Below are 16,004 nucleotides of genomic sequence, written 5' to 3' on the forward strand. Positions count from 1 at the left end.
TTCAGCATCTTAACCATCCTGGTATTGCGACCTCTATTGGCCACTGTTTAGCTTGAATCTTCAGAAAAAGGGCACATATTTGGTGTGGCACTTCCTGGTCTCCCTGCAAAACATCAGGCCTTGCTTACATGGGTTAAAAAAAACCTCTGCTCCATAAGTTGCCCCTAATTGGCCATCTGGGCAGCCAGTTTGTCAAATTTCTTGCCACTGGTAATATAACGTGGTAGTGGATTGACTTCAGTTACATTCCACCCCACTCAACCCTACCCTAAATAGCTTCCCTTCCCATTTCACAAACACTACCTTCTAGCTCATTGCCAAAGGACCCATAAAATTTCAGCCATTATTTGAACTGAAATCCAGAAGTGTTTAATTGTCGTCCACGTTCTCTCATTTTATTTTATTTATTCATGGGAGATGTGGGTATCACTGCCTGAACCAACGTTTATTTCCCATCCCTAGTTGCCTCTGAGAAGGTGGTGGTGAGCTGCTTCTTGAGCCACCGCAGTCTGTTTAGGTTGGGTACACCCACCATGCTGTTAGGGAGTGAGTTCCAAGATTTTAACGCTGTGACACTGAAGAACTTGCAATATATTTCCATGTCACATTGGTAGTGGTTTGGAGCAGAATTTGCAGGTGTCGGTTTTCCCAAGAATATGTTGCTCTTGTTCCCCTAGATGGTAGTGGTTATGGGATTGGAAAGTGCTGTCTAAGTAGCCATAGCGACTTTCTATGGAGTTGTGTAAGACAACGAACATGCAACAAATCAAATTCATTAGTGATGGAATCACTTAAAATGATGCATAGGATTTCATATTGTATGCATAAATCAGCAAATTCAGGTTTTTAAAGCTGTCATGTTTAAAGGCATATGTCATGAAAGGTGAAGAAGTGACACTTAATGGAAATTCAACAAGAAGAAATGTTATTTGGGATTTGAAACATTAAGTCTGTTTCTGTCCTGAGTGCTTTCGGTTTTTATTTCAGATCTCCAGCATTTGCAATATTTTGATTTTGTTGGAAATCAGTTTTCACTTTATTCAATATCAATTAATTACTGCACTAAGTTATAGAAAGGCACCCCTCACGAATGGGTTTCTGCATGTATTGTTTTGCTGTTTTAATATCATTGTCTTTGGGAAGTGAAATAGTTGAATGACTAGTGGAAAAACAGTTCAATTTCCATATATTCTCTGGAAGTGTGAACCCCTTAATTTGAGTTTGTCTTTCTTTGATCATCCTGTTTCTATTAATCCCTGTCAAATGCATCCAAAAGCTTCCTTTTTGATGTCTTTACTGACCAGCATAACATCAATTAATTGGCTCTAAGAATACCTAGAGTTACTGTTTCTAATTGTTACCAGGTGATATTTGTTACAAAATGCTAATTTTTGTTTTGAAAGGTATAGTTTAGTTGTAAACTTTATTAAAATATATATTCAAAATTGATGTTACATTAAGTGCAAAACGTATCATTTTGGTTCAGTACAGTAAGTGGCACACTGAGATCCCTCACCACACTTACAGTTTCAGCTTATAATTAAAATACTTACTTCATGTCAAACATACAGCCTGAGGAATTTTAGACAGTTACTAACTCATCAATGCAGTGCATGCACTAATACAAGAGGGTCATGGAGAGTGAAGCATTGTGACATGTATGTGAAGGCATTTGACTGGAGGATAATTGATGAAACTCTATACCAGCAAGAAATCAATGATTTGAAGAGAACTGCAATTTAGCAGAAGAGGTTTTCAAACATCTTGCAAAACTATCTAGTATAGGAAATTAGATATCAAAGGTGTTAACAATTTAGTGAAAATACAGTGAAAAGGACTCAATGAAGTGTTATAATCTTAATAAAAAGGCTCTGACTGTTGAGACAAAAAAGTTAGAAATTTGTAATAAAACAAAATGAGCCATGTCAGCCCAAGCCTGAATGTCATGCATATGGATTTAAACTGCTTAAATATCTGAAGTTCTGAATGGTGCTGAACTTTCTTCTGCAAGTATCCCCACTTCTGACCTTATGATAGAAGGAAGGTTATTGAAGCAGCTGAAGATGGTTGGGTGAGGACACTAGGGTGAGGAAGTTCCAGGACTGAGATGTAAGACCAACAACTAAATGATCTTGCTTTTTGCTTGGTTTAATCCTAAGTAATGAACATCACAGTGCCAACCCCTTCCACCCCCTTCTAACATTTTCCTTTGATTCCCTTAAAGGAGTTGACAGTTTCAGCACCAAGCTCAACTGACCACTTTGCATATGCAAACCAAGATAATGAACTTCAAAAGGCGATTTAACATGAAGGCCATCATGATCTAGCCTTATCCTATTCTTTTCTAACATCCCTACGCATCTGATCAGGTATCACTGAGCAGTGAGCAGAAGTTGTGATTGAGCTCTTTCCTTTCACCTACAGCACTGAGGTCAGTTGTACGGCTGTCCCAATACGTGTCCTTGCTTAAATAAAAACAGGAAATGTTTAAATACACAACAGTGCTGGTAGCATCTATTGAGAGAAAGAAGCAATTAATATTTTAGGGGCAGAAACCTTTTATTGTCACTCTGATGAAAAGATACAAACCTGGAATATTAATTCAATTTGTCACTCCACAGATGCTGATGCATGGATACACGCCTGCTTCGTATTTTCAACACTTTGTTTTAATTGAGTTTTCTACATCCATTCATAGTATTGTGCATTTGAGTCATTGCCACATCTCTGTCCTTGCTGAGATCAGCTAACTTAGAAGAGACCACGGGGTCTTGTGATCTGTATGTCCCCTAGCCCAATCAGAGTGCACAAATTACATTGTTCATAGTTCAGTTTGAACCTACTACAAAAAATGAATAATTAGCTATTTATAACCATTCTTTCACTAAATGTTCGCAATGCAATGCAGTGATGTTTTTTTTGTAGCATTGTCAATATTTTCACAGACTCTTCTACTGTTTGGTTAACAACTGTAAGGTCAATCTCTCTCGTGCTCATAAGCTGCAATGTGTACATACATTAGGTTAATTGTAGGTACCTACGTACAATAGAAAAGAACAACCTCATAACTTGGTACCCTACCAGTATTACTAACACACAACAAATCATCTTACATATAATTTACATTAAATGCGTCCCTCAAAATGCTGACAGATGGTTTACCATACACGGATAATCTGCCCGTATCTCCATCTCCTTGTTGCTACTGGAAGACAGAATTCAGTAATTCTTAAGTAAACTGAGAAATGTTAACATCTGGGTTTTTCCAAATCAACCCTTCATAGAAACAAATTGTGCTTTTGAAATAGTTGTTTTTTTGAATTCCCATCTACTAATCATTAAATTAAATTCCACCCAGTTATATCTTGGCAGGGTAGTGTTATAATGTAATGAGAACATGTTTTTTTTTCCTCTGCCATTTAATTTGTTGTCCATTTCTCCTACAAGCATTGTTTCATGTTAGAGCATACCTTCGGACTTTCAATTTCATTATTCACAGCCTGCTTATGGTGTTGTGTCTGAGGCTTGGTGCTACTGTAATTTAGTTAATCCAAATGTAGATTTGTATGTGTGCTGGTTTGAAAGATAAGAGTATTGCTAAGACAATGCCAGCGACCTTTCTTTCTGTCTGAGGTTAATTATTAAATTATAAGCATTTATGTAGACATGGTGCTTTCTTTCAAAAATCATTTTTTGAGGCCTGGTTTTAGAGTGAGTGGGTTTTGTGCACTGATCATAGTCTTTGTTTATTACTGTGGTTCTGCAACCCAGCAAGGTAAATAATGGGGTCTTAAGGTTTGTGAGTGTGGTCTGAAACTTGAAACTTGTGTTTTTAATTTCTGGGAAATATCTGCAGCTTGGAGACAAAGCTATTTAGTTTCGCCATTGTCTTTGCATAGGGCAGTTCTATGAAGTATTTGGAACAGTGTGGCTATACTATGATATAGTGAAGTAATTTATCTTAGAGTGAAGAGTTATTTTAGTCCCAGACCAGGGTGTTGGGGATAAAACCCTAAAGAGGTTACTTAAAGCTAAGTACATTTCAGCAGTTGTATAAAAGCTGCAGGAAGAAGGTATCTGCAGTTCCAGTCTAACAGTTGAAGTCACACATGATTGAAACTTACCTAGGGTGTTGGATTTAGGGGTGCTAGTGTGAGTACTGTATGAGTGGTGTTTTGGATTCTGTATCAGTGTTGTGTTTTGGTACTATACAAAAGCTGCTTTGTTTATTTTCAATTTATAAAGGTTTATTTTTGGATAATGGCATTACACTTCTTTATCAATTAATATCATAAGTGGATAGTTTTTGATTATCCTATGTTTCCTTCATTTCTTTTGCCAACACATTACATTTTATTGGTTAAGTAAGATCTGCAGTATTGCATGCTTCCATTTCAGCAAGAAATCACTTTGTACTTCGATTGGATTTGGTTTTAACAATCCATCAAACCAGCATCCTATCTAAGCTGTAACTTGTCAGATAGTAATATCAGCTGAGATCATAACACTTCATGCAGTCCAATGATAATATGTACAAGAGAGAGGAAGAAAAACATCAATTACTGCCAGTTTGACATGATTGTTCAGAAAAGTGCCTTTAGGATGTGTTGCTTAAATGTTCAGCTTAATTGCTTTCTGTTGCAAGCAACTTTAATTAAGTTGAGCGGGATGGTGAATAGCACCTATAAATTCTCGTGTATAAATCATTCTGGTTGATTAACTACCATGTGGTCCAAAACGCATCATGATCTGTCACCCATGTAGTGGATGAAAGACAACAGTTGAGTATCACCAATTCAGTATGTATCTGAAACGAAACAGAATATAAATTTGGGAATATAAGTTATAATAATATAAGACTTGGTTGATTTATTCTGCATTATGGGTTTTAATATTTTCTTTTAATAAATTAAAATGGTCTCCTCAAGAATACTGAAAAAGCCATCAGAAGAGGAGATCCCAATTTAATTAACATGCTGGATACATTACCTAGCCTGAACAATGCCAGTAAGAATGCTAATGGACATTAGTAAGTTATTGCACAGTATCGCATTACTGCCTACTGTCACTTTTCATTTTGAACTTAAGAATATAAGAACAAGGAGCGGGAGTAGGCAATTCTGCTCTTCGAGTCTGCTTCATCATTTGATGTGATCTTGGATAATCTCATCCTGGCCTCAGCTCCACTTTCCTGGCATGCTCTCTGTAACCCTTCAATCCATTACTGTTGAAAAATCTGGCTATCTCCTCCTTAAATTTACTCAATATTCCAGCGTCTACCAAACTTTGAGGCAGTGAATTCCACAGATTTGTGACCCTTTGAGAGGAGCAATTTCTCCTCATCTCTGTTTTAAGTCTGCTACCCCTTATCCTAAAACTATGACCTGTCATTCTACATTGCCTCACATAATGAAACATCCTTTTTATATTTATTTTGTCAATCCCCTTAGCATCTATGTACCTCAATTAGGTTTTCTCTCATTATTCTAAATTCCAGAGAGAATAGACCTAAACTACTCAACCTTTCTTCGTAAGACAAGCACCTCATCTCTATAATCAATATAGTGAACCTCCTCTGAACTGCCTCCAATGCAATTATATTCGTCTTCAAGAAAGGGGATCAAAGCTGTAAGCAGTACTCCAGTTGCACTGTCTCTAATGCCTAGTACAGTTGAAGCACCAGTTCCCTAATTTTATACTCTGTTCCTTTTGCAATAAACTCCAAAATTCCATGTGTCTTCCTTATTACCTGCTGTACCTGCATATTAGTTTTCTGTGATTCATGCATGAGGACACCCAGATCCCTCTGCACTGAAGCACTCTGAAGTTTCTTTCCATTTAGAAAATAAGTTGCCTTTCTATTCCTCTGATCAAAATGGATAACCTCACACTTTTCCACGTTAATCCTCATCTGCCAAATTTTGGCCTGTTCACCTAACCTATCTATGTCCATTTATACATTTCTTGTTTATTCATTGCAATTTACTTAAAATTAAGATACATCTAAGATTATTCGGCTGTAAGTGAATTAAAACCTATTTTTAAGAGGAGAAATTCATGAGAAAACACTGACACTTAATGAAGATATCATTCTATTGCCATTTGCACATTCAAATCATTTATGACACAGTAGAGGAGGAAAAGAACATGGGCTGAATTTTACAATTTTTTGGCCATGTGTCAGTGTAGAATTTTTTTAAGGGTTTCTGTCGAGGAGGTCCAGCATGTTTTCTCCACATATCTAACCAAATTCACCTTATTTACTACTGACCCCACCGCTATGGTGCCTCCCTCATGGGGTTCTCACCCCATCCTCCATAGAATGTAGAACAGTACAGCACAGGAACGGGTCCTTCGGCCCATGATGTTGTGCCAAACATGACACCAAATTAAATTATTAAACTTCACTCACTATTTACGGAACAACTCACTATTGCTACATTATCCTGAAATGGGCCAGCATCCCTGATGCCTGCAGAAACTTTAAAAGCCCATTGTGCAGTTGGGTGCTGTCTGGCCATTATTCTATAGGTTCTGGTGGATTGGATGGTGCAAAGGCATGACTTCCTCTTCCCACAGGGTCAGCAGAGAAGGTCACACATCAGGTCATGCCATCTTGGCCAATACATTCTCAATCAGCTAGGGGAATGCTCAATAATGTAGGAAAAAGTTCAGTGACCTTCTCCACTCCAGCGGCATAAGTGCCACTATCTTCTCTTTCCAATCTCACATTTAATCTATCTCAGCAACTGGACTCACTTTCCATCGAACTCATGCTCTACCTCTCTTGCTGTCTTCAACATCTTCCCTTACTTGTTCTTGATACCTCACCAGCTGCACCAAACGAAACAACTGTGCTACCCACTTTCATCTCCCTTAATACCTACATCTGTCTTTTTCCAGAAAGAAAACAGCACAGTCAAGATGGTTGGTGTGCTGCCTGACTTTCAGTTCCTCAGCCTTTATGTGGAGAAGTCTCTGACTCTGACCAGTGCGAGTGGAAGACTCACCATGTCCAGGTCTGCCCCTAACTTAGTGTGTTGGGAACCCCTGACCAAAGGCTGTCTCCCATGACTTGACTGAGGACTGTTGACAACAGTGACAATCTTCCTGGCTTTTAGTCTGTTCTAAATAGAACAGCAAGTCAGCAATACTATGAACTTCATATCTTTGGCTGAGGGGAAAAGTGCAAAAAGTTGAGGGTAGGCAAGGCAGATATCCAGGTATACTCAAAGTAAGTGAGCATCATGAGAACAAATGAAAAGCCCAAATATATAGCCTTTTTTTTCCATGCACTGCATGCACCATTGGGTCCTTGACAGCACCATGCCCTTGCTGTTGCACTGCACTCTGAGGTGCAGCATTGAGGTGCAGAAGTGGTTCAGAAATGAGCCATGTGGGCTCCTAGAGGCTGGCACATGTTGGATGCAAGTGTTTTTGGTTGTGGGGTGTGCACAGCGAATGCCCACAAAGCATGACCTGAGGTGTTGGTGCTTAGTGTAGAACGTAGATCAACTTTGGAACAAGCAGTGAGCTGAAGTCACCAGATACCCGCTCTAATTTCATGCAGAGAGTTCAGCATGGAAAGAACTAGCATGTTAATAAGGTCATTAACAAGCAGAAGTGGCAGAAATTCACCAAAGATCCTTAGACAGTACCTTGAAAACCTACCAACCACTTCCATCCAGAAGGACAAGGGGCAGCAGATACCTGGGACACCACCACCTACAAATTCCCCTCCAAGTCACTCACCATCCTGACTCCAGTGTTGCTGGGCCAACATCCTGGAATTTCCTCCCCAAGGGCTTTGTGGTCAACCTACAGCATGTGGACTGCAATGCTTCAAGAAAGCAGCTCACCACCACCGCCTTGAGGACAGGATGGGGCAGGCAATAAATGCTGGCCAACCAGTGAAGCCCACGTTCAACGAGTGAATAATAAAAATATTCCCCCTTACTGCGATTGTGAAAACCTTGCCTCATCGCCCAGCAGTTGCATTCAAGTTACTCCTAATGTGAAGGCAGGCCTTGCTGGACTTTTTGTCCTATTGTGCCCTATCTCACCAGAGCCCATGTTCTTCAGACCCCTATAAGATTCCACCCAATTTCTTTTAAAATGGGCCCTTACAAAGAAACTTGATTTTTAAGAAATAATATTGCATAAATTAAGAGAAGTAGGGTAGTAAAGAATTGTGTTAACGATTTTATAGAAACATCCTTCATTTTTTAATCTTCTGTGTATGCGTATCTGCCTCAAGTAGTTATACCAAGCTCACTTAGTAGTAAAGTTAATCTGTAAAACTCGGATCAATTCTAATTCAGCGGTTACCAGTTCTTTCAAATATGGCCTTTCCATCCATTTGCCCGGATGCAGCATCACCCAGAGGTAAAGTCCATATCAGCAGTATCTTGGACCTCCACATCCACTTCGAAGCACCATAATTCACTCTATGGATCTACAAAGCTCGCTCAGGACATGATTTGAACATCTAACATTAGCCTTAGCAGAAAACTCTATCCCAAATAAACACATTGTCTTCCACTCAACATCTCAACAACCAGGCTTCAATCTCTCCTGGAGCATGTGGATAATTCGCTATAGAATAGGGACTTGACATGGCTGATGTGATCGCCTGATATACGAATGGCACTGTAAAATATAACCTGGTTGTGACTGCGAAAATCATGAACAAATATTAGAGCTCATAATAACAGCTTCCCTCCAAATCAAGTTGGAGAATAATATTTCCCCTTAAATAGGGGGCATTGGACTTGTTTGGAAACTTGTCGTTATAATTGTGTTGGCATTTACTCCTAAAAGTATACAGAAGTGGTAATATCGGTTATACTTCAGTACCTTACTTGATGGGCTGTAGGTAATGTTGAGGCCTTGCTGTATCCTGCTCTTGCCCAGTGTTCTCACACAACATATTTTCAAGCCAGGTTCACAAGAAAATGAGCAGGAGTAGCAATTTTCACTCTGCTTTTTAGGCAATTTAACACTGTGATACTGCCTTGCCTGAGAGCACAAAGCTATCAGGTGGAAATAGTGGGCTGGCCTGTGAAGCGCACTAAACATGAATAGTTTGCCCTAAGTGTAGGCTGACTGTAACAAAGAATTTTTCATTTGGACTGTCACCCAAGAAAATTATTTTAGAAGATAAGGTAAAGTTCGCATTTATAATATGGCTTCCACGAACTCAGAACAGGTCAAAGCACTTCACAGTCACTGAAATAATTTTGACGTATAATCTTTGTTGTAATGTGGAAAACAAGGCAACTAATTACACACAGCAAGATCCCACAGACAACAATGATACAACAATGATAGCAAGCAATAATCTGTTTTTATGATGTTGAATAATGTTGAGTTTAGATACAATATATGTGTTCCATTGTGATTCCCATGGTGTTAAAGAGGGTAAAATTCAACTTTGACAGAATTACCTTTTCTAACTACAGAAGTGCTTCTCGAGCAGAGAGAGAAACGAAGATATCTAAATTTTCTTATTTTATCCATGTTGATTCTAAATTCACTTCATATTTTTTTTTTAGTGCAGTTTGCAAATCTCTCTGTGTTTACTATTTTCATCTCTTGCATTACTCATCTCTTCTGAAAGAAAACTTGGTGTTCTTGTGTATTTTTGAATTCCTAATTTAATCCAATACATATAATTCTCTATTCTGTCCTGATAGATAAGCAGAATGATGTGGAGATGCCCTCCCCTACACAGAAGGACAGAGACAAGAAGAAAAAGCAGCAACTCATGACACAGATCAGTGGAGTGAAAAAATTGAAGCACAGTACTAGCCTCACACACTCCAGCATCCCCCGATTTGCTGTCAAAACTGACTTGGAAGACCATCTTTCCAAGGTACAAATGTGATTTTGCAGTATCAAGCCAAATCATAATGTCTTTGGACCCTCAGTCATTATCAATGAGATACTACCTGAACAGTTGACCCAATACCATATCCCATTAGTCCTTTGGATAACAGAATTCTGTCAGTTTTAAAATTAACAATTGACTTAGCATGAGGTGTTGTTTGTAGAAGAGAGGTTTTACATTTTATTCCCTAACTATGCTAATGAAAGGATTGGCTCTAATATTTAGTCATTACACCCAGTGCTTGATTCCCCAATCGGCATAAATAGTTCCTTTCTACCCAACCTGTCAACTTCCCTTAGTTTCTTCAACATTTTGATTCAATCCACCTATTAAATTTGTAAATTCAAAGAAAGTAACACTATTTTATGTACTGTTGCCTTGCAATTTAACACTCGGTGTGTGGGTATCACTGTAGTAAATCTGCTCTTCTCTGCACTGTTGTACGTTTTCTTTTATTCATTAACGGGATGAGGACATCGCTGGCCAGGCAGCATTTATTGTCCATCCCTAATTACCCAGAGGGCAATTCAGAGTCAACCACATTGCTGTGGGTCTGGAGTCACATGTAGGCCAGACCAGGTAAGGAAGGCAGTTCCCTTCCCTAAAGGACATTAGTGAACCAGGTGGGTTTTCTCCTGACAATTGACAATGGATTCATGGTCGTCATTAGATTCTTAATTCCAGATATTTTATTGCAATCTGCCGTGGTGGGATTCGAACCCAGGTCTCTGGATTAACAGTCCAATGATAATACCACTAGGCCATTGCCTCTGCTAGAGGCCATGACCAATAGACCCTTCCTAAGGTGTGATATCCAGGCCTGAGTACAGTATTCCAGATGCGATCTAACCAGTATAACTGTGTCATGACTTCTAACTCCTTCTGTTCTAATGTCCAAGATATGAATGCCAGGGTTCTTTTGACCTTTTTGATTATTTTTGTATCTATCAAAGGCATTTTGATGATCTATACGCGCGGACCTCTAGGTCTTCTTTTGAACTACCAGCTTTTCATAGTCTTTTCATGATTTAGAAGGTACTCAAAAGTGGATGACAACAGAGTTGCTTATATTGAAAATCATTTGCCGTAGTTTAGCCCGTTTTTTAAATCTATCAATATAGTTTAGAATTCCATGCTTCCATCTATTCTGTTGTTGAAATGCTGTCTATCTTAGCAACATCAGTGAAGTTGGATTTGTAGCTCTTTACCGTAATCTAAGTTATCTAGTGTACTCAGAGATAGTAAGAACTGCAGATGCTGGAGTCAGAGATAACACAGTGTGGAGCTGGAGGAACACAGCAGGCCAGGCAGCATCAGAGGAGCAGGAAAGTTGACATTTTGGGTCAGGACGCTTCTTCAGAAAAGGGTCCAGTTCTGAAGAAGGGTAGTACGTGAAAGATTGACTGCTCATTTCCTCCAGATGCTGCCTGACTTGCTTTGTTCTTCCAGGTGTCAGTATGTGTTGGACAATTTGATAAAGTAATACAGAGGTAGTCAAAAGGACAAGGAAGTCCTATAATTCAACTTCTGTTTGGTATGAATTATTTAACTGTAGTTAGATTAGCAGTTCGAGTGCTGCAGTTGGCCTTGGCATTTGGCCAGAGAAAGGAAAAATCAGGGTTCCCACTCAAATTCCTTATCTAGCATGACCTGCTGTAAAGTGCAGACATTATGTGAATAAACAATTTGGCTTGTCTGCTTATTGCCACCCCAATCTATCAATATTCAGAATGTGTAGTAATACACAGCAAGGCTAATTTTTGTAGTAAATCACCTAAAAATAGTATTTCCACAAAAATGTAATTCTTGCATTTGAAATGTATTAGATGAAACAGTTTTGTGAAATGTAATATTTCAATGTGAAGTTTAATAAATATTTCATGTATTCATTAGTAATTGCTGATTTTCATGTTGATTTTATAGGAGTTGGATGACCTGAATAAGTGGGGCCTTAACATATTTAAAGTGGCGGAGTTTTCAAACAATAGACCACTCACCTGCATTATGTACAGTATCTTCCAGGTTAGTGGGGTCAAATGGGCAAAAAATACTAATTATTTTTGACCTACTTGCCATCAACTTTAGGATATGACATATTGTTGCTCTGGTAATAAAACATATGACAATTTTCTGAACCAGAAAAATAACATTGACTTCTAGCACAAATAAATTTTATTTTATTCCAGCTTTTCATTAAAATGCTTTCTGCACCTATCTATAAAGTTTGCATTTTGTTGCTTATTTCAATAGGAACGAGATTTACTGAAGACATTTAGGATCCCTGTGGACACATTTGTAACGTACATCATGACACTGGAGGACCACTACCATGGGGATGTGGCCTATCATAACAGCTTGCATGCTGCTGATGTTACACAATCTACACACATTCTTCTTTCTACCCCGGCATTAGATGTAAGTACATTTAAAGACCAAGAGTGAATATATAACCGTATGGATTCTTCCATAACTTTATGTAATACTTATGGTAGACGTTCAGGTGAGCTTAATGATCTAATTGCACTTTTTGACAAAGAGCAGTGAGTCCTTCAAGTGTCTTGACCAGCAATCATTCCTGAATTAATATCAGCAAAATAGATTAATTAGCCATTATCTCTCAGAACAACAGTGAATACATTTCAAAAGTATGTAATTGACTGTGAAACGCTTCGGGACAAAGGATCTGAAAGTGCTTTGAAAATACACGTTCTGCTGTTTAAATGTTGTTGATGTCCTACATTGGGCTTTTTAAAGTAGGACTTGTTTCAATCGAGTACTCTAATGTCATTTTCCATATTAGAAGTATATCTTTTGAGTTGAAAGGATGCATGATTGCTTTAATTCTTGTCAAAGGGGAACTCGAGGAGCAACAGTCTAATAGTGTAATTGTCGCATATATATCATGCACATCTGTTAAATGATATTTCCCTGATCTAGTGATTGATTTATCTTCTGATGAAGAGTCATTGACTTGAAACATTAACATTAATATTGCCTGATTTACTGAGTATTTCCAGAATTTTCTGTTTTTAATTCAGATTTACAGCATCTACCATACTTTGCTTTTGCATGGATTTTTTTTCCCTCCATTGTAACTAAATGGTTCAGTCTCGACATCCAATTTCAAGGTGACAGTATCTCAGCCGAGTGACTAATTTTTGTGTTTATACCTGGACAGTGCATGTTGACCAGCCATACAACTGTGTGCAACAACACGATTAAACCTAATCCTGACTGTTCCCAATCTTTATAAACTTTTCAATAGGAATCATTGATTAGCGATCATTAGTTAGAAATCAGAATGCAGTCCTTAGTTACTTTCTCTCCCTCCCAGTCCCCATTTCTAAAGTTCAGGAATATTGGCCTTGAAATTCCTATGATCAGACAGTCATTGCAGCAGTGTAGATTGGAACTGCATGTTGGGACCATGCAGAAACCCCAACACAGCTGACACTACAGAAGTTGCCCAGGAAATTGAAGTTTCCCAGGGGTAATTTCCCTGTGTCTGGAATCCTCCAAAATAATTACTTAAAGTTGAATGTTTTGGAGGACCTTGATTCAGTCAAGCTTAGTAGTATTTCAGAGTAAGTTTAGAAGATTAAAAACCTGCTCTAACTCATGGATTACTATTAAACTGAATTCCCAACTCATCACCGAATTCCCCCTTCCAATCCTGACACCACCATTGCACCAGATTCCAACCAACTTTCAAAACCACCTGGCATCCTTAACTCCCTCATCCACCTATCGCCTAACCCCTCATCCACCTAGCACCCTTCCACAGCACTCATCCTATCTACACTGTAGATAGCACCGTTACATCTGCACCTTCAAACCATAGAACTTGATGCACTTGGGCAGGCAAAACAAGGCCTAAGTCATCGGACCCTGGAAAGAACCAAGGATCAGTGGGTCCTTGGTGCAAATGCCCATTGGTCCCTTAAGGTAGCAGTGTAGGTAGGCAAAGTGGTTAAGAAAGCATATGGGGCACTTGCCTTTATTAGCTGAGGCTTAGAGTCCGAGAGCAGGATGCTGGAACTGCATTAAATATTGGTTATGCCACAACTAGAGTATTGTGTGCAGCTCTGGAATCCACATCATAGAAGAGTGCGGAGGAGATTTACCAGGATATTTCCTGGGCTAGAGAGATTGGAGAGTCTCGGGTGGTTTTCCTTGGATCAGAGGAGAATGTGGCGGACAAGATTTAGATGTATAAAATTATGAGGGGCTCAGACAGGGTAGAAGGGAGGGAACTTTACCCCTTAGTGAGGGGATCAGTGACCAGGGGCATAGATTTAAGATAAGGGCAGGAGGTTAGAAGGGTTGTGACGAATTTTCTTTCACCCAGAGGGTGGTGGAAATCTGGAACTCCCTGCCTGCAAGGGTGGTCAAGGCAGAAACCTTCATAACATTTGAGAAGTATTTAGATGTATACGTTTGATACCAAGGCATACAAGTCTATGGCCAACGGCTGGAAAACGAGATGAGAATAGTTAGGTGGTTGCTTTTGACCAGTGCAGATTCAATTGACTGAGGGTCCTTTTCTGTGCTATAGACCTGTTTGAGAAGATGGCACACTTGCTGCTGAAATAGGGGTGCGGTTTCCACTCTGATCATCTCCGTTGCTGGTTATAGTCTTCCCTGGATTGGTCTCCAATGTTTCCTAACAGAAGGCTCCTGACTAGAAAATTCCGGGGTAGAACTGATCAAAGCTGTTTTTTTTTCAGCCCAATCATGCAAAATGTAGTTCTCCCAGCACTGACCTACCAAATTCAATACAGAACAGGGATAGAACCTGAAACATTCCAGGGCTCTGGTATCCAGTTTCTTACACAAGAGACTGCACCTTGATTGGTAACGAATTCCTTTGTAGATGGATTCACTTTAGTCCAGTGAATTCATTTTCCTTCGGCTAATAAAGACAGATTAGTCATCAGTATCATACAGGGGCTCAGGGTTGTTTATCCAAGGCAAGGAAATGTCAAACATTACACATGAACTCTCATGATAGAGAATGCAAAGCTGGCTGTAATGAATGTTTGTGTGTCTGTGGGCACGTTCACATTTGTTTGATGTTTCTCTTTTATAGGCAGTGTTTACAGACCTCGAGATTCTTGCTGCAATTTTTGCAGCTGCAATCCATGATGTGGATCATCCTGGTGTCTCCAATCAATTTTTAATTAACACCAGTAAGTATACAAGTGATGAGATGGATGTGCGCTAATTTCAAAATAAATTTCAAATGTCCCATCGTTTATTTTGCATTCATTTTTATTGTAATGCATTTTCTAACTTTTTTCAACTATGATTCAATAGTAGCAATCCTGTCTATAAGTCACACGTTTCCAGGTTCAAATCCCATTTCAGGATTTGAACACAAAAATCAAGGCTGAGTGAGACTCAGTACTGAAGCAGTGCATCCTGTATACAATGTTTATCAGCACCCAGAGGAGAGAAGTGAATTATAGCATGGAAAATAACTATTTTTTGTTCTATTTATTGTGTACTGTATGTTCACGAATTGTGTGAATGTCACGAAAGTTCAAAAAAAATCGCTTGTGTAATAATGAATGGAATTCATTCTTAGCGAGAACTATCACTTGTAATTTGTTCCAGTGTAGAAATTTGGGACAGTGCTTTGGATCAGAAGGGCATTTCTTAAATTTCCTTATCCAGAAAATGTAAATATTCAATGGGCTACATTTCAGTAGAGACTTGGTGTCCATGACTTTGTCCAGTAGAAATTAAGCACATGCAAGCCTTCATTTTGAATAATGGAGGGCTATTTGTTTCTTCTCTCCTTAACTCTCGAGCAGTGAAGCTAATTTTTGCATCACTATTGCTGCCCCACTTGACATTAGCCATTTTAGCACAGAACAAATAATAAATATGGGGCTTAGTTTGTCTGTATTCCCAAGTTATTGTTGAAAAATCATACATTTATTTTTAAAGCAGATCCTATTTTTCAGTTACATAGAGCAACAGTGGTCTTAGTCTTGTGCAGCTGTGTAAAAGATCTTAATTATTAAATATCACTATCTTGCTACATTGTGTGAATGGCTATCATATATTTGACATTTAAGGTCTCACTATAATTATCATAATTAGAACAATC

At 38.8% G+C, this 16,004-nt stretch overlaps 1 protein-coding gene across 5 annotated transcripts in view; it reads left to right on the forward strand.

The window, feature by feature from the left end:
* The window catches only part of pde4ba (phosphodiesterase 4B, cAMP-specific a), a 547,072-nt gene that overhangs the window by 521,173 nt on the left and 9,895 nt on the right, over nt 1-16,004 (forward strand). For all 5 annotated transcript variants that reach the window (XM_048601743.1, XM_048601742.1, XM_048601745.1 and 2 more), the window contains 4 exons: nt 9,696-9,874; nt 11,813-11,911; nt 12,140-12,304; nt 14,979-15,078. In XM_048601743.1, the coding sequence (XP_048457700.1) occupies nt 9,696-9,874; nt 11,813-11,911; nt 12,140-12,304; nt 14,979-15,078 (543 nt within the window). The remainder of the gene's footprint in view (nt 1-9,695; nt 9,875-11,812; nt 11,912-12,139; nt 12,305-14,978; nt 15,079-16,004) is intronic.

The sequence above is a fragment of the Rhincodon typus genome, chromosome 10 (genome assembly GCF_021869965.1).
Source record: "Rhincodon typus isolate 14 chromosome 10, sRhiTyp1.1, whole genome shotgun sequence".
NCBI classification, from domain to species: domain Eukaryota; kingdom Metazoa; phylum Chordata; class Chondrichthyes; order Orectolobiformes; family Rhincodontidae; genus Rhincodon; species Rhincodon typus.